At 38.5% G+C, this 23,574-nt stretch overlaps 1 protein-coding gene, 1 long non-coding RNA gene and 1 pseudogene across 5 annotated transcripts in view; 2 read left to right on the top strand and 1 right to left on the bottom strand.

Moving 5' to 3' along the window:
• The window catches only part of CCDC191 (coiled-coil domain containing 191), an 88,596-nt gene that overhangs the window by 47,382 nt on the left and 17,640 nt on the right, over positions 1–23,574 (top strand). For all 4 annotated transcript variants that reach the window (XM_025477162.3, XM_025477172.3, XM_025477181.3 and 1 more), the window contains 4 exons: positions 2–441; positions 1,233–1,345; positions 3,590–3,672; positions 4,825–4,926. In XM_025477162.3, the coding sequence (XP_025332947.3) occupies positions 2–441; positions 1,233–1,345; positions 3,590–3,672; positions 4,825–4,926 (738 nt within the window). The remainder of the gene's footprint in view (position 1; positions 442–1,232; positions 1,346–3,589; positions 3,673–4,824; positions 4,927–23,574) is intronic.
• Positions 12,165–21,700, top strand: LOC125754221 (uncharacterized). The gene is made up of 3 exons (XR_007407880.1): positions 12,165–12,588; positions 17,497–17,587; positions 21,565–21,700. It is a non-coding gene; the product is annotated as an uncharacterized LOC125754221 (long non-coding RNA).
• LOC118353220 (tubulin-specific chaperone A-like) lies at positions 20,384–20,888 on the bottom strand (annotated as a pseudogene).

Raw genomic sequence — 23,574 nt, 5'->3', positions numbered from 1 at the left:
GGTGCCTGCGGGGCCTCCCTCGGGGAGCCGAGATTGCGACCCCAGCCCCCACCCGGGGACAGCAACGAAGAGCCACTTGCAGGTTCCCCTCCAGCATGTCCCTCCGAACACACGTGACGATAAGCGCCCCGAGACCCCGGGGGTCGAGCCCCCCCAGCAGCCTGGCGCCTACAAGCAGCTCAGAACCACGAGCCGGAAAGCAGAATCCATCCGCAGGGGTCACCTCCACAACCGCCACGTCTTCCAGCAACAGTTGATCGAAAAGCAGAAGCAGCAGCTTCAGGAGCAGCAGAAAACCATCCTGGAGCTGAAGGAAAGCCAGCGGCTGGCGGAGGCCCGGTGGGCAGCAGAGCGGGCCGCGGCCGCCACGGAAGCGCAGAGCTGCCCGCTGACAAACCCCCGAGGGAAGGGACCCCCGAGAACCCGGCAGGTGCTTCCAAAGTATGTCCACTAATGTCAGAACATTCTTTGGACTCAGGATTTGGGGTTGTTCACGTTGTGGTCGAGAGGCCCCTGAACTGTTGCCCAACTTCCAGGCCTCCACGATCTCTCCCTTTCTTTTATTGTGTACTTTCCAAACAAAGAGGCCCCCCTGCCTTGTGACTGGTGGGTGACGGGTACTAATAGTATCTGAGGCACCGGCTGCCTCTGAGTTGCACAGTTAGCACGTGTGTGGCGCTCCCTTAGGGAGGAGCCCTGTCACTAGACCAGTTAAAGAGAAAAATGCTTACTTGCTCTACCTCAAGGTTTCCGATTACGTTTAGTTCTGAGAAGCCAGGTTGTACAGTATCAGGTGCAGATGGAGCAGCCCCTGGGCTGGCTAATTACCTAGCTTACATTTGTAGTTGTTCTGGATGAAAGTAAACATCTTTGAGGCTGGACCAAGTCCAAATTTCTCAGAAGCCGCTTACGATGGTTTCAGACGTGTTTGAGACCTACTCAGTACCTGGGATAAACGGTAGGATAAGAAGTGGGTGATAGATCCCTACTGATTTGAAGCACCGGGAAGGGAGTCACAGCCTCCGACTCACTGCAGACTCAGGCCAGTAACTCAACCTTTCCACCTCCACATGACACCAATTTATTGAGTGGGTTTGATACATAGCTGAGAGTAAAAACTAATTAAATTTTGTGAAATGCTTTGAGTTCCTCAGGCTCGAGAACTTCAGAGAAAGCTGGTTATTTGTCTGAATTCTTTTCCTTTAAATTTTTTTTTTTTCTTTTACCCCCAGTTCACCCGTTGCTTCCCCTGGGACCAACCACAGAGGAAATGACTCCCAGAATTCTCTCTCTGGACCCAGAAGGATTCCAAGGCAGCTGATGGCACCCCATCCCATACTGAAAGGCAGGGCGGACTTGGTGGTGGTCTGGTAGTGGTTATCCTCCTTCCTGAAACAGGATGTGCTGGGACTGTATCCTGGCAACTCAGGTTTTGAGACTTGGCAGATCCTGGTCAAAGATGGCTAGACATGTGAGGAGTGCATTGCACCAGAGTTCCATGCATTTTTTCCTGCCTCTTCTGCCAAACGTTTTGGCCTTCCCAAATAACACCATAAATAGATAGATAGATAGATAGATAGATAGATAGCTGAAGGGTATATCATTATCCTGTAATTTGAGGTTTAGATTATGGGGGAAAAAATGGGACAGTTACACAAATGAGAAAACTCCTGAGTAGCTGGTAAGGACAAAATTGATAATGATCTATGATTATATTCTGATAACCTTAAAATATTATTCCATTTATAGCAATCCACATCCTTTTATGCGTTGTACCTTGATGATATGCTTTTAGTAATGAAATCTGCAAACCAGACATTTTAATCTAATAACATTCTTGATGCATGTAGAAATCATTATCTAAACCAGACAATATTATGAGAAGAAAAGCATTTGCTACCTAGTGAGTCTGCTAATTGTTTTTACTTTATACGTCGTCAGGCACTGTACATTTGTTTGTGTAGAGGTAGGCATGTTGGCAATTATATTGTGGTTGTAAATCTGATTTTTCACCTTTGGCCAGATTGCTGCCCTAACAAGAAGTGACGTCAGCCGAAGCACACTATGCCCAAAGTCCATTCCTTTTAATGAAGAAATTAGCAGTCTCTGCGTTGACTCTCTGCCAGGATAGCAGTTTATGCCATCTTTGTCTACCACTGAGAATGATCAGGAAATGCCCAGTTCCAGTGAGACTATTTTTAAAAAATTGTTTGCTCAACGAGTTAATCATATTTTAGAACTCCAGGCCACTTTTCAAGTGGTCTTTAATGATTAGCTCTAGAAAAGATGGGGAATGCACTTATTACCAGAGACTCTGTTTCTCAGGGTTCTCACTTTAATCCTCTAGTTTATTTCTGCCTCTTTAAAGACAGCCTCACTGCCTCCATCTCTGGCACCCCCACACTTCTTTTTCTAGCGATGCAGCACTTAATATCTGTAAGAAATAGCCTTGTGAGTTTTTTGTTTATTAATTCTTGAAACTTGAACTTAAATTTTCTTATAATATGGCACAAAGAAGCAAAAGCAATAACTGTTGGCTGACTTAGGTGAGCAGAACTTGCTACTCCTCCTACCCGTGTCGCTCTTCCTGTAAAAGCCCCGACTGATGACACAGTCATATTATCAGACCATCTTGCACATTTGCTGCATTTGGATCGATATTTAATAGACTGTCAAGAACAGGAGTCTGACACTTGAATTCGTTCAGATGCCAGTTCTCCAAATGCCTAGTACAATTCCATTTCCTGCCCATCTGGATATCTATCCAGGCCTTAAAACTAGATTTTAATGTATTCATCGTGACCCTAAACTTTAGTTCGTTGTTGTTGTTGTTGTTACACATACAGACATAAGTATAATGACTCAGGGAAAAATTGCAGACTCAGTGAGATTTGAGGATTGATTGTATTGTCAAAGTATTTGTTAGCTATAATAAAGTTTTCTCCATTCATTAAAGAAATTATCAAATTAAAATTCTGGTTTCTGGGTTTCAGTAATAAAAGTATCAAGGCACATTGTGTTATTTAAACCAGTAAATTAGGGGCAGCCCTGGTGGCGCAGCGGTTTAGCGCCCGCCAGAGAGTGATCCTGGAGACCCGGAATCGAGTCCCACATCGGGCTCTCTGTATGGTGCCTGCTTCTCCCTCTGCCTGTGTCTCTGCCTCTCTCTCTCTGTCTCTATGAATAAATAAATAAAATCTTAAAAAAAAAAATAACTGCTTGAGAAATATTTAAAATTTAAAAAATAAATAAACCAGTAAATTATTCTAATAGAAAAGTAAAAAACATAATTTTCAAATTATTCATCATTACTGAGGATAGGATCGTAGGTCTTTAACCTGTAGGGGGTATATAAATAACATATATATACTTATATATTTACAAATACAACTACAACTAATATTTTTAAAATAGACATTTTATATTTATATATTTATAAACAAGTAAAAAAAATGTTTTTGAAATTGTGAACCCTCAATTTGCAAGAAAACCCTAGCAATAACACTAAACTCTGCTATAAAATCTGGAGACATTTCTCTTGCAGTGTTCCTTATATTTTTGATATTGGAACTCTGTTACTATTTTCTAGCCATGGAAGAGAGAGCAGTTCAGCGAGCTGAACGTAGGCGGATCTTGGCAGAGAAGAAGAAAAAACAAGAAGAGGAGAAATTGGTAAATCAAGAATGAAACCTGAGGCAAGAAAAAGGATTTGTATAGGTCTTTATTTAAAAAAGAAATGAGGGTAGCCCTGGTGGCGCAGCGGTTTAGCGCCGCCTGCAGCCCAGGGTGTGATCCTGGAGACCCGGGATCGAGTCCCACATCGGGCTTCCTGCATGGAGCCTGCTTCTCCCTCTGCCTGTCTCTGCCTCTCTCGCTCTCTCTGAATGAATAAATAAATAAATATTTAAAAAAAATAAAAAAAATAAAAAAAAATAAAAAAGAAATGAAGCCTAGAAGTACCTGGGTGGCTCAGTTGGTTAAGTGCCCAATTCTTGATTTTGGGCTCAAGGCATGATCTCAGGGTGGTGAGATCAAGAGCCCCGCATTAGGCTCCGTGCTGGGCATGGAGCCTGCTTAAGATTCTCTCTCTTTTCCTCCTTCTGCATCCCCACCTCCCTCTTAAAAAAAAAAAAAAGAAAAGAAAAAGAAAAAGAAAAAAAATGAAGCCTAGCTTGTTTAAGTGTCTTGAGACAATGGAGCTAGATCAACTTTGGTAATAGCTTTTTATCCATTGGCCTGAACTCCGAAGATTTTAGGAAAAGAAAGGGAGAAAACAATGACTCCATTAGTTTAGCAGGAAGGATATGTTATGAAACTTGATGGGAGCCAACAGTTGGGAAGATTTACTCATTTAGGTTTAGATGTCCAACGTGGTAAGTTGCAAAGGTGAGTAGTTCTTAGACAGTTTTGACCTAGACTATCAAAAATAAATTTTGTATCTATTAAGAAAAAAATAAATAGTTCCCATAGTTTGGGGGGGTTTTTCTGTGTGAAATGAAAGAAAAAAATTTTCCTATGCTGTTTGGAGTTTGGACTTACTATTTCACAGGTGAAAAGAACTAAAAAAGTATTTTTTGATGAGAAATTAATGTTCTTTTCTTAATATCACCTTCACAAGTAGAAGAGGATTCTTTTGGAGAAACTTTTAAGTTACACAACTGACCACCTGTTGGTTGGAGTTTCTACTTTTATCACGAAGTATAGGCTTCTTTCAGAGACAGGGTGGGCACTCTTGGTAGATACTTGACTTTCCTCAATATAAAAAAATCTTATTTCCATACAAACATAGTGTTCTTGTTTTTTACTGACCCTAAACTTGACCAGGCCCAGTTAAAGGCCCAAGAAGAGGAGCGTCAGAAGAGGGAAGCAGAAGAAAAGGAGGCTCAGCTTAAGAAAAAACGAGAAGAGAAGAGACTGCAGAAAATGGTTCGTACAGTCTGGCCAATCACCTGTCTCTTAAAGCCTACTGTGTGCAATACCGTGGCCCTGTGCACCTTCTCCATCCCCCAACTTCCCTCCAGAACATATTTCTCGCACCTCCACCCTTTTTCCACACCTTAGTGAAAAACTAAGGTGCTCATTCTTCAGATCGAAGCTTTTTGAAGATTTGAAATCTTCTCTCAGATTAGCTTTTCTTGCCTTTTATACTCTTCTCCAACCAAGGTTAGATTAAGTTCCCCATATTGACTCTGAAATAGATTTCCTCACAGCATTACCAGGGCTTATAATTCTGCATATGTTTTGTGATTGTCTTATTGATTTCAGCATCCCCAACTAAACTAGAATCTCCTGGAAGATAAAGGGAGCAGTCTGGTGTTGCTCATTATTGTATTGATTAGCAGTGTCCCTGGCATATAGTAGGAACTCAGCAAACTTGCAGAATAAGCAAGTAAATGAATGAACAAATGGAAGAAAATACACCCAGAAGAAATAAGAGATAAAACCCTTACTTTCAAGATTATTAAGTTCTAGTTGGAAAGATAAGGCCTAAAAATGCACAGTGTCAGACAATATATAGTACAGCATATGTTGTCTTGTGCCTCAAAGACCAAAGAAGAGGCACCTGGGTGGTTCAGTCGGTTATGGGTTCAACTCTTGATCTCAGTTCACGTCTTGATCTCAGGGTCATGAGTTCAAGGCTTGTTTTGGGCTCCATGCTGGGCATGAAGCCTACTTAAAAAACACCAAAGGGGCAGCCCCGGCGGCCCAGCAGTTTAGTGCCAACTTCAACCCGAGGTGTGATCCTGGAGACCTGGGATCAAGTCCCGCGTCAGGCGCCCTGCATGGAGCCTGCTTCTCCCTCTGCCTGTGTCTCTGCCTTTCTCTCTATCATAAGTAAATAAATAAATCTTAAAAAAAAAAAAAAATCTTTAAAAACACCAAAGGAGATCAAGAGAGCCATGTAAGGCAAGACCTATAAAGATTGGGGGAATATTTTCATAGAAAAGAGCTTCAAATTGGGAATTGTATTAGGATTCTACAGAGAAATAGAAGCAATAAGATGTATGTATAAGAAGGGATTTGTTATGAAGAATTGGCTCAAATGATTATAGAGGCTGAGAAGTCCCACTGTCTGCCTCTGCATACCGGAGACCCAGGAAAGCCAGCAATGTAATTCCAGTCCTAGTCTGAATTGATAGTATAAACTCTAGTTTAAGGTCAGGAGACCAATGGCCCAGCTCAAGCAGGCAGTCAGGAATTAAAAAAGGAGTACATTTCTCCTTTTGTCTTTTGGGTCCTGTTTAGCCCTCAAGGGATTGGATGATGCCCACCCACATTTGGGAAGGCAGTCTAACAGAGTTCGTGGATTCAGATGCTAATCTCATCCCAAAACACATTCACCAACACACCCCTACATGTTTAATCTAGGCACCCTGTCGCACGTTCTAGTTGGCACATAAAATTAACCATCACGAGTCTACCCTTTATCAATTTGGCACCCATACACATCTCTTTAAACCATACTTAATCTCCAAATAAAGACAAGAAGATCATAATACATGATGCAACTATCCTGCATACAACCAAAAACGTGCTAACTCCCCTTCCCCAGAAGAGGAGATAAAGTCCTTGAGTGATGTTTATCCTTCTCATTGATATCCCATAACTTAAATATTATGATGTAAAATTAAAAATATTTAGACACAATGATACAAAGTCAATATATCTTATATTACTATTCATTGTGGAACATTTGAGAACTAGAAAAAAATGGAAAAAAATCTGAGCTCAGCACTAAGAGGTAACTAAATATCTAAGTATATTTTTCTCTAAGTAGCTCTCTCTTAATAGATAATTGGCGTGGAAGTGTATGTAGTTTTTAGTCTGCTTTTTTCATTTAAGAGTCTGTCATGAGTGTTTTCACTTGTCATCCAGAATTCTTCAAAACCTTTATATGTTGAAGGTCATTTTTTTTCAAGTTTTTCTGTAAATTCCAGTTAGTTAACATACAGTGTAATATTAGTTTCAAGTGTAGAATTTAGCGATTCATCACTTTCATACAACATGCAACACTCATCTCAACAAGTGCCCTCCTTAATATTCCTTATTTTAAAAATAAACTTTTTATTTTGGTTTACTTAGGTTTACAAAAAAGTTGCAAATGTAGTACTAAGAGTTTTCCTAAACCCCTCACACAGTTTCAGTTTCTCCTTAATATTATATTACTATGGTATATCCGTCAAAACTAAGAAACCAACGTTAGTACATTACTGTGAAAACCAGGCTTTATTTAGATTTCACCAGTTTTTCCAGTTTTTCTGACTTCTCTCTGTCTTCACTTGGTAGGAGGAGCTAGGGAGCTTCACAGGGTCTGTTTTATGACAGCAGATCCCATTCGTGAGGGCTCCACCCTCAGACCCAAGCACTTTCCAAAGGCCTCACTTCCTAACACCACCACACTGGGCATTAGGACTTAAACATACAAATTTGGGAGGGGACACATTCAAACCATAGCACTTAGTCTTTCTCTGTTTTTTGTTTTGTTTTGTTTTTTTAATGGCCTTGGCAATTTAGAGGAGTACTGATAAGGTATTTTGTAGAATGTTCCTCAATTTGTGTTGGTTTGAATTTTTTTTTTTTTTTTTTTTTTTTTTTGGTTTGATGTTTTTCTTATAAATCTTCTGGGGTTATGGTTTTTGTTTTAAGAATGCTACCTAGATGAGGGGCCCTTCTAATCTCATCACAGCAAGGGATATATGAAATTAAGATGACATCTCTGGTGATGCTAACTATGATGACTTGTATAAGGCAGTGTTTGACAAGTTTCTTCACTGTGAAGTTACTGTTTTTCCCTTTTCATACTCTCATCTTTGGAAGCATTTCATTAAGTCTGGTCTACTCCCAAGGTAGGGAGGAGTGGAAATTAAGTTCTGTCTCCTTGAGGGGTCGAATATCCACACATACTATTAGGGATTCTTCTGTGAGGAATATTTTTTTTTTCCTTCTCCATTTGTTTATTCAATCATTTATATCAGTGTGGACTCATGTATATTTATTTCATACTTTGAGTTATAAAAAAGTATTATTTATTATGTGTCTGAAATTATTCCCACTTTGGCTATGGGGAGCTCTTTAATGTTGGCTCCTGTGTCCCTCTGCCATGCCTTCATCCTTTTGGTGGGTATTTTACTCTCCAACACTATTCATCTTGTATTTTCACTGCTGTGTGTTGGAATCAGCCATTTCTCCAAGGTGCCCTGGTTCTAAATGGTATTTGGAAAGCAAGATCTGGGCAGTGAGGGTACTCATTGCTTCTGGGATGTCATTAATTCTAGCACCTCGGCAGAGAGAGCTAAGTAATCTACGTATGTATACTAAACCATGTACACACCTATCCATAATTATTTCTGTATCTGTCCATCTGAATAAACATTAAGCTAAACCCAAGATCATATTAAATCTCTGGCTCTAATCCTGCATCAGAGCCCTTCCCTTCTTGCTTATCTGTAAATCCCCTATTTGACAGTGTAAGATCTGGTTCCCACAATTTACCATCCATTTACCTAACTTGTTCAATTCCAGTATACATGTAAAGCAATTTCAGAACTGTACCCGCCATGAGAAAATTTGCCAACTGGAGTATACAGTATTTATGTAGTTTCTTTTGCTTTAATACAGTTTCCAGTGTGGTTTTCTAATCACTTAGGTCAGCTTCTATTTTTCCCCACCTCCTTCCATTGTTTGTAAGAAGTTTATTTCTTTTGCATATAGACATTCAGATGATTCAGTATCATTTGTTGGAAGAGCAATCTTTTCTCTACTGAAATGCCTTTATACCTTTGTCGAAAATCAGTTGAATATATTTGTGCAGGTCTGTTTCTGGATCTTTGTTCTGTTGCTCGTTACGTATACTCCTTTGCCAATACCACTTGCCTTTGACTGTTGTACCTTTATAGTAAATCTTGAAATTGGGCAGTGTGAATTCTTCCACTTTATTTTTCCTCTTCTGAGTGATTTGGCTCTTCAGGTTTCTTTGCCTTTTTATGTAAGATTTAGACTAATCTTGTCAACATCTACAAAAAAACCTTTAGATTTTGATTGGGATCATATTGAATCTATAGATCAAATTGGGAGAATTGACAATAACATTGAGTCTAATCTATGAGCATGGTAATATCTCTCCATTGATTTAGATCTTTGTTTCATGAATGTTTTATAGTTTTTCATGACTATGTTTTGTTAGATTTATACCTAAGTACTTCTTTTTTGGTGCTATTATCAATGGTGGGGTTTTCTTTATTTCAAATTCAATTTATTCATTGCTAATATATAGAAACAATTCATTTTTGTATGTCGACCTTGTATTCTGCAACCTTGCTAAACTCACTTATTAGTTCTAAGAAGTTATTTTTGTGGATTCTTTGGAATTTCCTATAAGTTGTCTGCCAATAAAGGCAGTTTTATTTCTTCCTTTCCAATCTGTTGCCTTTTATTTTTCTTGCCTTATTGAACTAGCTAGGAATTCCAGTGCAAAGCTGAATAGAAGTAGTGAAAGAAGACATCTTTGCCTTCTTCCAGATCTCAGGGAGAAGATTCCATCTCTCATCTTTACCATCATATATGTCATATTTTTTAGTTTTATATATACTATAAATACCCAACACCTTCTTACCTGTATTGCTTTAAACAATTATATTTTAGTGTGATTAAAAATAAGCTAGGAGCACCTGGGTGGCTCAGTCAGTTAAGCACCCAACTCTTGATGAGCTCAGTCAGTTAAGCACAAGTTAAGCACTCTTAGATTCTCTCTCTCCTTCTCCCTCTCTGCCCTTCTCCCCCTAACCTCCCCTCCCTCTCACACTCAGTCTCTCTCAAATAAATAAATCTTAAAAATAAGCTGAAGACTGTAGTTTTTCATTTTTCATTTCTGATGCTCCTTATTTCTTTGTATAGATTTAAGATTTTAACCTAAAAAAAAAAAATAAATAAATAAAATAAAAAAATAAAAAAAAAAAAGATTTTAACCTATATCATGTTCCCTTTGCCTGAAAAACCTCCTTTAACATTTCTTATAAGATAGGTCTACTGGTAGTGAATTCCTTTAGTTTTCATTCGTCTGAGAAGGTTTTTATTTCTCTTTCACTTTTTTTTTTTTAAGAGAGAGAGAGCACGGGGCAGCCCTGGTGGCCCAGTGGTTTAGTGCCGCCTTCAGCCTGGAGTGTGATCCTGGAGACCTGGGATGGAGTCCCATGTCAGGCTCCCTGCATGGGGCCTGCTTCTCCCTCTGCCTGTGTCTCTGCCTCTCTCTGTGTGTGTCTGTCATGAATAAATAAATAAAATCTTTAAAAAAAAAAAAAAAAGCAAGAGAGCACATGAGCAGGGGAGGGGTGGAGAGAGAGAGAGAATATGAATGAGAATCTTAAGCAGGCTTCATGCTCTGTGTGAAGCTGACATGGGGCACAATCTCACGACCCTGAGATCATGACCTGAGCCAAAATCAAGAGTAAGATGCTTAACTGACTAAGCCACCCCGGTGTCCCTCTCCTACACTTTTTAAGGTATTTTCACTGGATATAGAATTCTGGGTTGATAGTTTTTCTTTCAGCACTTCATCTATGTCATTCTTTTGTCTTTTTGCTCACCGGGTTTGCTGTAATTCTTATCTTTGTTCCTTTATCATAGGTGTCTTAGTCTACTTACTTAGGTTGCCAGTTCTGTAGACTGGACATCTGAGATCGGGGTACCAGCATGGTTGGTTTCTGGTGAAGGCTCTCTTCTGGTCTTGTAGATGGCCACCTTCTCACTGTATCCTCCCGTGAACTTTCCTAGTGAGAAAGGGAGTACAAGAGCTCTTTTAGTGAGTTATAAGGATACTAATCTCACCTTTAGGACCTCATTTTACCTTAATTACTTTCTCACAGACCCCGTGTCCAGATAGATCCATGCTGGTTGTTAGGACTTCAACATGAATCCAGAGGGGGGTATAAACATTTAGTCTATAAAGTAGGTAAGGTGGGTTCTTTTCCACCAGCTGCCTTCAAGATTTTTTTCTGTTTTTGGTTTTCAGCAGTTTGAATATGATCTGCCCAAATGTGATTTCTTTGTTTTTTTCCCCTGCTTGGTGGTCTCTAAGTGTCTTAGCTACTTGGCTTTGTGACTGTTACTAATTTTGGAATATGTTTACCCCTTATTTCTTTAAATATTTCACCTGTTTCATTCTTCTGCTCCTTCTGGGATTCCAGTCGCAATGCTTGCATTGCAGGTTGTAATGCTTGCATTACACCGTTTGATACTATCCCACAGCTCTTGGATGCTCTGTTGTGGTTTTCATTCTTTTTTCTCTTTGCCTTTCAGTTTGTGTAATTTCTACTAACTTAACTTCAAGTCACCTGATTCTTTCCTTGGCTATTCCAAGTCTAGTGATGAGCCCTTTGAACTCTCTTCATTTCTTTTTTTCTTTTTTTTAAGATTTTATGTATTTATTCATGAGAGAGGCAGAGACATAGGCAGAGGGAGAAGCAGGCTCCCTGCAAGGAGCCAGATGTGGGACTCGATCCCGGACTCCAGGATCACTCCCTGAGCCAAAGGCAGATGCTCAACCGCTGAGCCAGCCAGGTGTCCCTGAACTCTCGACATTTCTGTTACCATGTTTTTGATTTTGTAGCGTTTTCATTTGACTCTTTATTATAGTTTCCATATCTCTGTTAAAATTACATATCTCATCTTGAATAATAACTACCTTACCTATTAGAGCCTTGAATATTATTATAAGTTATTTAAAAATTAAAATTCCCTCTCTAGTAGTCACAACATCTCTGTCATATAGGAGTCTAGTTCTAAAGATTTATTTTTTTAAACTGGGTTTATTGCTTGTCTTTGGTATGCCTTTGTTGTTGCAATTTGTTGAAAGCCAGGCTTATTTTGCAGGGCAATAGAAACTGAGATAAATAGGCCTTTGGTGTGGAGATTTGTGTTAATGTAGCCAGGAGTTCTGGTACATTTGAAGTTTGTGGTTGCCATGGTTCCCATTGTTGAGGTTTGCTGTTGCTGTGAGCACCATAGACTTCAATTTACACTAGCAACTTTGTTTTGTCTCTCTTTTTTTTTTTTTTTTTTTTTTGGCTTCAGGTCTTCCCTTTGTGCTGTTCCCCAGAGATTATCCATCTCTTGCAGGTCCCTCAGGTGTACCCCACTGTTATTACTGGAGGTTTGTTAGCATGCTGGTGGGGTATACATGAGGAAAAGCATTTTATAACATTCTGATTAAGTCTGAGTCTTTGGAGTACACAGTATTGGGCAGTCAGAAGAATTTCTCCTACTCTTCTGTCTTCTTTTGGTATCTACTGGCTCAGTCTGTAACCTTAAAGCCCTTCCCTCTGTGAGGTTCCCTCTCCACTTAGATGAGATGGGGGGCTAGTCTGGGTAACCCTTCCCCCTAGCGGCAGTAGGATTCCACTAGTGCCCTCAGGTGGGGCCACTTGCAGATGAAGGCTTTTGTTTCTCAAGGGAGAATGGTCTAGGCAGATTTTACAGTGGTGGTTGTTCCTTTCCACCAGCCAGAACCATGGTACGAACTTTATCTGGATTCTCTCTGATAGTCTCTGTGAGAGCCTAGTTGAGTTCCTAGAGCAAAAGCCTGCAAAAAAGGTAGGAACGTCCCTATGACTATGACCCCCCATTTGTCCCTCTCCCTCTGACCCTCCCCCTGCTTCTGCTCTCTCTCTCTCTCTCTCAAATAAAATTTTAAAGTGTCAGTGTTATCAATGCTCTGAAAGTGAATGAAATCAACTTGGGAGATTGGGTAGAAAATATGAGGGTTTAAAACCAGTCCTCAAGTATATGAATAATTACTCAGGATGAGAGCTAATGAGGTAGAAAGAGAACCAGAAGAAACTTTTGTTGAAAATCTGAGGAAAAAAGTATTTGTGGAAGGGGCTGCTGATGGTTAACTAGACTAAATGCTGCTGAGTTCAGTTAAAAGGAGGACAGACATGAGTCTCTGATTTGGCAAGTTGGAGATCATTCATGACTTGTACAAGAATGTTTTCAGTGGAGTGCTGGTAAGGAGGTTCTATTCCAGTGAGTTGAGAAAATAGAAAAGGAAATAGATACTGTGAGTATAATAGGGATCACATGGATCAAAAAAGATTCTTTTATAGTTAGTGATTGTTTTTTCTGGCTTATTTTGTTTTTTAAAGATGGAAGATACCAGCACATATTTGCATATTGATGGGAATGATCCAGTAGTGAGGGAGGAATTCATGATACCTGGAGCAAAGGGTATAAATTACAGGAGTATATAAATAGGAATATGTTCCAGAGCACAATGAAAGGGTGGACAGAAGGCAGAAAGTTTCTTAATTCTTGCTGTAATACTTGGTCTTTCAAAGTTGTAGTGGTGGAGATCTATATACGTGCACCTATACACATTCAGATTAGTCTTATTTCTTGCATATCATTTGTTGAATAATTTAAATCCATAGTCCGCTTTTTTATCCCTTTTTAGCCTGAGTGAACTATACTCTATAAAACCCTAGCAACATAGAGCCCCCAGTATAAGGGCCATCTCAAAGCAGACACCATCATTTCATGTAATCCTCTATTTTATGCACAAGGAAATGAAAATGTAATATTAATGAAATAAAGTGAACTCTTGAGGAATCCTTATCAAGAGATAGAATATATACTTAAAATGCTATATAATATAAAATTTTGGCTCAAGCAGATCTCTATTAAATGTTTTTCTATTTTTTCCACGGAAAAGTTGACTTAAATAGGCTGTTTTTCCCCACTGCATCGGAAAATGGATTTCCTTTGAAGCCTACAGCCATTGAGGTGTAATTCTAGGAAAAGAATTACACTGTAATTTAGATGTGCATGCGAACAGGGTTGGAGAGCCTGAGGGTTTCTTCAAAGGCTTACTGTCTGTGTTAGATTCCTGTCTATAAGTCACAACTGCTACAGGGACATTTTCAATGGACGTGAAAATGACTACTTTCTGTACCTCCCCATAATCCTGAGTTGGTCCTTGTTACTCATGAGAAAATCTTGTACATTTTTATTTCTGGCCATCCAGTTCAACATCTCAGGTGTCTGGAATAAGGATTATAAAGATTAATTTGGGGTTAGTGTGGACATTTCATCTTGAGGAATTTGTACTGAAACAGGTTGTTTGGATTGTCAGATTAGGGCAATTCTCCCTTCCATATTAGAAATATCCCATTGTGCTCTCATTTTTTTTTCTTGCAGAAGACTTAGCAATTAATAGCTTGTCAGAATCAGCCAATTCACCGCACTTTTCCTGAAGTGAAATTGTGTGTATGTGGGGGGGGGGGGGGGGGGATGTTATATGTGTTTTGTATTTATACGACATAGATGACTTCTATTGTGAAGACAGTCTAAAGTCTTTGCTTTTGCTCTTGTGACTTTCCTAAGGGGTATCACTTGCTACCACTCACCATTTTTTTAGTTTTTCTCTACTTGTGTTATGGCCTATTTTTATTTAAAAGAAATCATGATAGCTTTACAGTAAACCATTAAGCTTCTGTCATCTTTCTCAGTCAGCCGCTCAAGGGGTGCAGCTCTTCTTTGAGGAGGGAGGGCTGCCTAATGATCATCAAATACTTTTAGCTTTTTTCTGGACTTATTTGTTCATCACTTTAAAAAAGCCCAGGGTAACAATATTCTAGGCTTTTATTTTTTATTTATTTTTAAAAAGATTTTATTTATTTATTCATTTATGAGACACAGAGGCAGAGACAGGCAGAGGGAGAAGCAGGCTCCATGCAGGGAGCCTGATGTGGGACTCCATCCCTGGTCTCCAGGGTCACGCCGGGAGCTGAAAGCAGATGCTCAGCCACTGAGCCACCCCAGCATCCCTTATTCTAGGCTTTTAATGAAGTATGGAGAAACTTTAAATTTAAATAGGGTTCTTTACATAAAATTCTCTACCCTATAATCTAAATGAAGGGACTGTCTTGCTAGGTTTCCCATAATAATGAGGTGAGAAATACTGATTACTTTCCTAACTAGATACTTTATAGTAACTTAGGTATAAATCATGTGTGAACAACACTGAATCTGAGAATATGTACAGCACTCACTCTTGTACCCATGACCCCCTTTGCCTCACCAGCTTGGCTGAATTGTTTCTTTAATGCTCCAGAGTAGTGTTCCAGTGATTAGCCTACTGTTTAGTGGTTATATGTTCAAATTGAGTTAATTAGCTATTTGTTGAAATGAAATTCATTAGTGTTTTGATCATGGCATTTATACTTATTTTTTCAGTTTTGCTGAGGTATAATTTGCAAAATTGTAAGGTACCGAAAAATACACCAGGATGATTTGATATCCTTATGCATTATAAAAGGATTCCCACCATTGAATTAACACATCTGTCACCTCACGTATTTACCTTTTGTGTGTACATTTAGATTCTCTCTTAGTGGGGCACTTGGGTGGTTCAGTCAGTTTAAGGGTCTGCCTTTGGCTTAAGTCCTGATCCCAGAGTCCTAGGACTCAGTCGGGACACTGCTTCTCCCTCTCCCTCTGCTCCTCTCCTCTTTCTCTTGCTCATTCTCCATCTTTTTTAAAAAATCTGAAGAAAGAAAAACGTTCTCTCCGTGAAATGTTTTAAAGATTTTTTTATTTATATAAGAGAGAGCACAGTGAGAGGGCAGGGAGAAGCAGGTTCCCCACTGAGCAGGGAGCCCGATGCAGGGCTCGATCCCAGGCTCATGAGCTCAGCCGACAATAGCTACTTAACTGACTGAGCCACCCAGGCACCCCAGTAAATTTCAGTTATACAGTATAGTATTAACAATTACAGTCACCGTATTATGCATTAGGTCCTCATGCTACCTTTATCTTACAACTAAAAGTTTGTACCCTTTCTCTGGGATCTCCCTTTCTCCCATTTACCCCTCAAGTATTTGCAACCACATTCTACTCGCTGTTTCTAAGAGTTCAACTTTTTTTTTTTTTTTTTTTAAATAAAGATTACACAGATAAGTGACACCACCTAGTATTTGTTTTTCTCTGTCTGGCTTATTTTACTTGGCCTATGAATGGGCATAATGTCCTCAGGGTTCATCTGTGTTGTGAAAAATGGCCGGGTTTCCTTCTTTATTTAAGGCTGAATAATCTTCCACTGTATGTATATACAATATTTTAAAAATTCATTTATCCATTGATGAAACTAAAGTTGTTTCCATGTCTTGGCTATTGTGAATAATGTTGCAATAAACATGGGGGTACAGATATCTCTTTCAGATAGTGATTTTGTTTTCTATGCATATATACTTAGAACTGGGATTTTGGGGAATGCCTGTGTGGCTCAGTGGTTAAGGGTCTGCCTTCAGCTCAGGGTATGGTCCTGGGGTCCGGGGACTGAGTCCCACATCAGGCCCCCTGTGAAGAGCCTCCTTCTCCCTCTGCCTATGTCTCTGCCTCTCTTGGTGTCTCTCATGAATAAATAAAATCCTAAAAAACAAAAACAAACTGGGATTGTTGGATAATTTGGTAGTTCCATTTTTAATTTCTTGAGGCACCTGCCAACTTTTTTCCATAGGGGTTGCTCCAGTTTACATTCCTAACAGCAGTGCACAATTGTTCCCTTTTCTCCACATCCTTGCCAGCATTTATTTCTTGTCTTTTTGATAATAGCCATTCCAGTAGTTGTGAGGTGATTGATAGATACCTCATTGTGGTTTTGATTTGCATTTCCCTGGTGACTAGTGATATTGAGTACCTTTTCATGTACCTGTTGACCATCTGTATGTCTTCTTTGGAAAAATGTCTATTCAGGTTCTTTATCCATTTTTTAAATGGGCTATTTGGGGTTTTTTGCTATTGAGCTATATGGGTTCCTTGTATATTTTAAGTATTAACCCTTTATTAGATATGTGGTTTGCAAATATTTTCTGTTCCACAGATTACCTTTTTTTTTAAATTTTTTTTAAAATTTATGATAGTCACAGAGAAAGTTTCAGGTCTTACGTTCAAGTCTTTAATACATTTTTAGTTGATTTTTATGGATGGTATATAGTAAAGGTCCGGTTTTATTGTTTTGCATGAGGCGATCCAGTTTTCCCAGGACCATTTATTGAAGAGACTAACTTCCCCCATTTGTATATTCTTGGCAGTTCTGTTGAAAATTAATTGACCATATATGCATGGGTTTATTTCTGTGCTCTCTATCCTATTCCACTGATCTATGTGTCTTTTTTTTTTTTTTTTTTTTAAATGCCAATACCGTAGTGTTTTAATCACTATAGCTTTGTGGTATAGTTTGAAATCAAGAAATATGATGCCTCCAACTTTGTTCTTTCTCAAGACTGCTTTGGCTATTCAGGACTTTTCATGGTCCCATACAGATTTTAGGATTGCTTTTTTTTTTTTTTTTTTTTTTTTCTGTGAAAAATGCCACTGGAATTTTGATAGGGATTGCAATGAATCTGTAAATTGCTTTGGCTGGTATGGACGTTTTAACAATATTCATTCTTCCAATCCATGAGCACGGTGTATCCTTCCAATTATTTGTTGTTCTGTGAAAAGATTCAGAACAGCCATGTTTTGGTTCCAAAAAGGAAAGAAAACTTCGTTATTATAGAAACAGAAGAGGAAAGCGAGCTACACATAGATAAAGGTAATAGTAGGCAATAAATGAGAATAAGGCAAAGTTACATCAAATTGGGTACTTACAACATCCAACCTCATTAGCTGGGGAAGCCCAGTGGAAATAGACGGGATAGAGTCCTGATTGAGAGGTCTGGGTGGACAGTCCTCCCCTCAGGTGAGACTTCCAACTGACTATCCCCATCTTTATAGGGGAAATAACAGGGTTTGAAGTTAAATATTTGTTTGCCTGCATGCAGTTTGGAATGAGCTGCATCTCTATGTTATCATATTTTTATATTTTCAAGGAGCCTGGGCTATGTGTGTTTGCCATCCAGGAATGGCCCTGGATTTCATTCCGGGGGTCCAGCCCAGTCTGGAGTAGGAGGGGAGAGTGAGACAAGATTTATAAATCTTGGTGTCCAGAACAGAAGGGCCAGTTCTGACCTGGAGGCCAGATAATCTATTTCAACAACCAGGCTCCCAAGGTTATTCACACAGCACAAGTCTCACAAACAGCATTCCTCAGCCTGCCTACATATGTGCAGGTCCATGTGGCTGGTTATGCAGGACAAATCAGAAACATCCATCCATATAGAACATTTGTGTCTTCTTCAAGTTTCTTTCACCAATATTTTATAGTTTCCGGTGTACAGATATTTTACTTCCTTGATTACATTTACTCCTAAGTAGTTTTTACTTGTTAATGCTATTGTAAATGGGATTCTTTTCTTAATTTCTCTTTCCAGTAACTATTATTTATAGCCATGCAACTGATTTTTGTATATTGATTTTGTATCCTGCAATTTTACTAAATTTGTTTATTCTGACAGTTTCTGGTGGAGTCTTTAAGGTTTTCAATATATAATATCATGTCATCTGAAGAGAGACCATTTTATTTCTTCTAATTTGGATGTCTTTATTTTTCTTGCCTAATTGCTCTGACTAGCACTTCCAACACTATTTTGAATGAAATTGGTGACAGTCGGCATCCTTCTCTTGTTCATAATATTAGAGGAAAATCTTTTTTCAGTGTTGGGTATGACGTTAGCTGTGAACTTCTCAAGTTTTGGTCTTTTTTATATTTAGATACATTCCTTCTCTACCCGATTTCTGGAGAGGTTTTATTATGAAAAGATGTTGAATTGTGTCAGATACTTTTTCTGCACCTTGCAATAAATCCCACTTGATCATAGGTATAATCCTTTTAATGTACTGTTTAATTTGATTTGCTGATATTTTGTTGAGATTTTTTTGCATTTATATTCATCAGGGATACTGGCCTGTAATTTTCTTGTGTCCTAGACTGGCGTTGGCATCAGATTAATACTGACTTTTAAAATGATTTAGGAAGTATTCCCCTCTTTTACATTTTTTTCTGAAGAGTTTAAGAGGATTAATATTAATTCTTGAAATGTTTGGTAGAATTTACCAGTGAAGCCATCTGGTCTTGGACTTTTCTTTGTTGGAAGGATTTTGATTATTTATCCAGTCTCTTTGCTGGTAATCAGTCTGTTCAGATTTTCTAATTCTTCATGATTCAGTCTTAGTAAAAGCTGTATGTTTTTAGGAATTTATCAATTTGTAGATTATGTAAGTTTTGGCATATAATTGTTCATAGTAGTTTGTTGTTATCCTTACTATTTCTGTGTTATCTCTTTCATTTCTGATTTTATTTAAGTCTCTCTTTTTTTCTTGCTCCAGCCGCAAGTTTTTCTATTTTGTTTATCTTTTCAAAAAACCAGCTCATAGTTTCTTTGATCTTTTCTATTGTCTTTCTAGTCTCTTATTTCATTTATTTCTGTACTAATCTTTATTTCATTCCTCTGCTAACTTTGGACATAGTTATTTCTTTTTTTCTAGTTCCTTGAGATGTATGGTTGGGTTGTTTATTTGAGATCTTTTATTGTTTCTAATGTAATTGTTTACTGCTATAAACTTTCCTCTTAAAACTGATTTTGAGGCATCTCATAACTTTTGGTATATTTTGTTTCCATTTTCTTTTCCCTGGAGATGTTTTCTGATTTCCCTTTTAATTTTTTCTTTGACTCATTTGTTCTTTGTAAGCATGTTGTTAATCTCTACATATTTGTGCATTTTCCAGTTTTCCTCTTGTAATTGATTTTTTAAAAATTTTATTTATTCATGAGAGACCCAGAGAGAGAGGCAGAGACATAGGCAGAGGGAGAAGCAGGCTCCACACAAGGAGCCCGATGCAGGAATCTGGGATCAGGACCTGAGCCAAAGGCAGATGCTAAACCAGTGAGCCACCCAGTAGTTGATTTTTAATTTTGTAGCATCATGGTTGGAAAAGATGCTTGATACCAGTTTTTTTCAATTTATTAAGATTTGTTTTGTGGCATATAACATATGATCTATCCTGGAGAATGTTCCATGTGCACTTGAGAAAAATGTGTATTCTGCTGTTGTTGAATAAAATGTTCTGTGTATGTCTGTTGGGTCCATCTGGTCTAACATATAATTTAAGTCCAATGTTTCCATAGTGATTTTTCTGTCAGGGTGATCTATCCATTGTTTAAAGTGAGCTATTTAGGTTGCCTACTATTACTGTATCGCTGTCTATATCTCCCTTCAGAATGTTAGTATTTGTTTTATGTATTTAGGTGATTCAAAATTGGGTGAGTGACTTTTTTTTATTAGATGGACTAATTTGTTTGATCCATGAAATTAGGCAAAGAAAAATATATGCAGCTGAGTAAAAGAAGCACATTCTCATACTACTTGAACATATAGCAGCGGTCAAAAATAATGAATTATGGAATGGATCCCAAGATTTAATGTAAAAAAACACCCTGTACAGAAAACTTTAGGCTTCTAACTTCACCAAATCCAGTACTAAACATGTTTCCTTATATTCGTCAGCTTCTTGCAAGTCTTTTTTCACTCTTTACTAACTGCAGAAAATCAGTATATGCAGCTTCCAACCTGTGCTGGCAATCTAGAATGATCCACGACTCTTGTAAGATCTCTACCTGCTTTTTAATTGGATAATTTTCACAATCTTTAGCTTTCTTCTTCTTTTTAATCTTTTCTCTTGTTGTTTTGTTTCTTTTTTCATACATCATTTTTTCTTTGACCAATCCGGTCACCATGCCAGTTTTGATCTTGACCTGCCTCATTTGAGGATTGACCATGATCCATTGAGCATCACAGGAAGGAGGGGTAGAGAGCCAAGGGAACTGTGGAGGAAGATAGTTGCATAAATACTTACAGTTCTTATATTATCTTGATGAATTGACTCTTTTTCTCTTGTTACAGTTTTTGGCTTAATGTCTATTTTGTCTAATTTAAGTCTAGCTACTCCTACTGTCTTTTGGCTTTCATGTGCATGGAATATCTTTTTTGCATCACTTCACTTTTAGTCTCTGTGTGTCCTTAAAGTTGAAATGAGCTGTTCATAGGCAGCAGGTTGGGTCCTGGTTTTTTTCATCCATTCACCACTGTATGGTTTTTTTATTGGAGAATTTAGTGTGTGTACATTTAAAATAATTGATAGGCATGGACTTACTATCACCACTTTAACTGTTTTCTGTTTTGTAGTTCCTTTGTTCCTTTCTTTCTCTCTTACTTTCTTCCTTTGTGATTTAATGATTCTCTGTAGTGTTACGCTTTGATTCCTTTTTCTTTATCCTTTTTTATTTATTATAGGTTTATGTTTTGTGGTTATCCTGAGGCTTACATAAGACACCCTGTAGTTTTAACAGTCTGTTTTCAGTTGATAACTTCATTTTTTTTTTTTAAGATTTTATTTATTTATACATGAGAGACACAGAGAAAGGCAGAGACCTAGAGGGAGAAGCAGACTCCATGCAGGGAACCCGATGTGGGACTCCAAGATCATGCCCTGAGCCAAAGAGAGATGCTCAACTGCTGAGCCACCCAGGCATCCCTAAGCTGATAACTTCAAAGTATACAAAACCTCTACATTTTTATTCTCCTGCTCCCACAGTTTGTGTTTGATGTCACAATTTATAAATTTTTTTTAAGATTTATTTATTTTAGAGAGCAAGAGCATGAGCAGGAGGGGCAAAAGGGGAGAGAGAGAGAAAGAGAATCTGAAGCGGACTTCATGCTGAGTGAGGAGCTCGACATGAGGCTCAGTCTCACAACTCTGAGATCACCATGTGAGTCAAAACCAAGAGTCTGACTACAGCACCCAGGTGCTCCACAATTTGCATCTTTTATAGTGTGTATCCATTAACAAGTTATTTTTATAGTTATTATTTTTAAGATTTTTATTTATTCATGAGAGACACAGAGAGAGAGAGAGGCAGAGACACAGGCAGAGGGAGAAGCAGGCTCCATGCAGGGAGCCCAATGTGGGACTTGATTCCGGGTCTCCAGAATCAGGCCCTGGGCTGAAGGCAGTGCTAAACTGCTGAGCCACCCGGGCTGCCCTATAGTTATTTTTAATATTTTTGTCTTTCAACCTTTACACTTGAGTTATAAGAGATTCACCTACCACCATTACCATATTAGAGTATTTTGATTAAACTATTTATATAAACACTTTTACCAGTGAATTTTATAGTTTCATATGTTTTCATGTTATTAATGTCCTTCACTTCAACTTGAAGTCTTTTTTAAAAAAAGATTTATTTTAGAGAGGAAAAAGTGTGCACAAGTTGGGAGAGGGGCAGAGAGAAAGAAAGAGAGCTCCTTGATGAACAAGGAGCCTGACTCAGGGCTTGATCTTAGGACTCTGAGATCATGACCTGAGCCAAACCAAGAGTCGAACAATTAACAGACTGAACCACCCACATGCCCTTTGAATTAGTCCTTTTCAGTGTTAAGTATGATATAAGGCTGGTCTAATAGTAATGAATTCATTTAGCTTTGGTTTGTCTGGAAAATTCTTTTATCTCTTCTTCAATTCTGAAGGACATCTTTGCTGGGTATTCTTGTATAGCAGGTTTTTTTTCTCCTAGCACTTTGAATATATCATCTCACTCCATCTGGCCTGCAAGGTTTCTGCTGAAAAACTTGATCGTCTTATGAGAGTGCCCTTATATGTAACAAGTTGCTTTTTTCTTGCTGCTTTTATGATTCTCTCTTTGTCTTTCATGTTTGACAATTTATAATGTGTCTTAGCGTGTGGCTCTTTAGATTCATTTTGTTTGGTATTCTTTGGGCTTCTTGGATATGGATGTCTATTTCGTTCCCCAGGAAAGGGAAGTTTTCAGCCAGTATTTCTTCTAATAAGCTTTTTGCCCCTTTCTCTCTTCTATGCATATATTTGTACCCTTGATGGTGTCGCATCACCCCTTAGGCTATGTTCATTCTTTTTTCTTTTTCCTCTGATTGGATGAATTCTCTGCACTGTCTTTAAGTTGACTGGTCCTTTCTTCTGCTGATATATTTGGCTGTTGAACCCCTTTATTGAACTTTTTGATTCAGTTACTGTAATCATCAGCTGATTTATGTTTGTTTGTTTTTTAATATTTTGTATCTCTTTGATGAAATTCTTCATTCATGCATTGCTCTCCTGACCTCAGTGAGAATCTTTATGATCACTGTTTCTGAACTGTCTACTGGGTAAGTCACTTATTTCATTAAGATTGGTTTCTGGAGATTCATCTTGTTTGTTTGCTTGGAAGACAGTCCCCTGTTTCTTTATTTTTCTTGGCTTCCCTGTTGGTTTCTGCACCCTAGATAAAGCAGCCACTCCTAGTCTTGACATAGTGGTCTCATGTGGGAGATAGACCTTGTAGTCAGCCTTGCTCAGGCTCTTGGTTGTCTCTCAAACTTTTGTGATCATCCAATCTGCTGTCCTTGTTCTTGACTCCTGGTAGTTGAGCATGTACCAACACCTGTCACTGTCCAAATGGGAGAGTCTCAGTCAGCACCTAGATGTAAGCTGATTAAAAACTGTACCCTCAGGCAGCAGCTGGGAATGTAGGTAACTAAGCCCCTTCCAGAGAGAAACTGTGAGATGTGTTTGTCTGCTCCCTCTGCACTGAGCCCTGGTAGATAGCCACAAGGGGAGAGGGGTACTCC

This window comes from Canis lupus, chromosome 33, assembly GCF_003254725.2.
Source record: "Canis lupus dingo isolate Sandy chromosome 33, ASM325472v2, whole genome shotgun sequence".
Taxonomy (NCBI): domain Eukaryota; kingdom Metazoa; phylum Chordata; class Mammalia; order Carnivora; family Canidae; genus Canis; species Canis lupus.
Note: the sequence above shows the minus strand (reverse complement) of the source record. Positions and strands in the feature narration are given on the sequence as shown.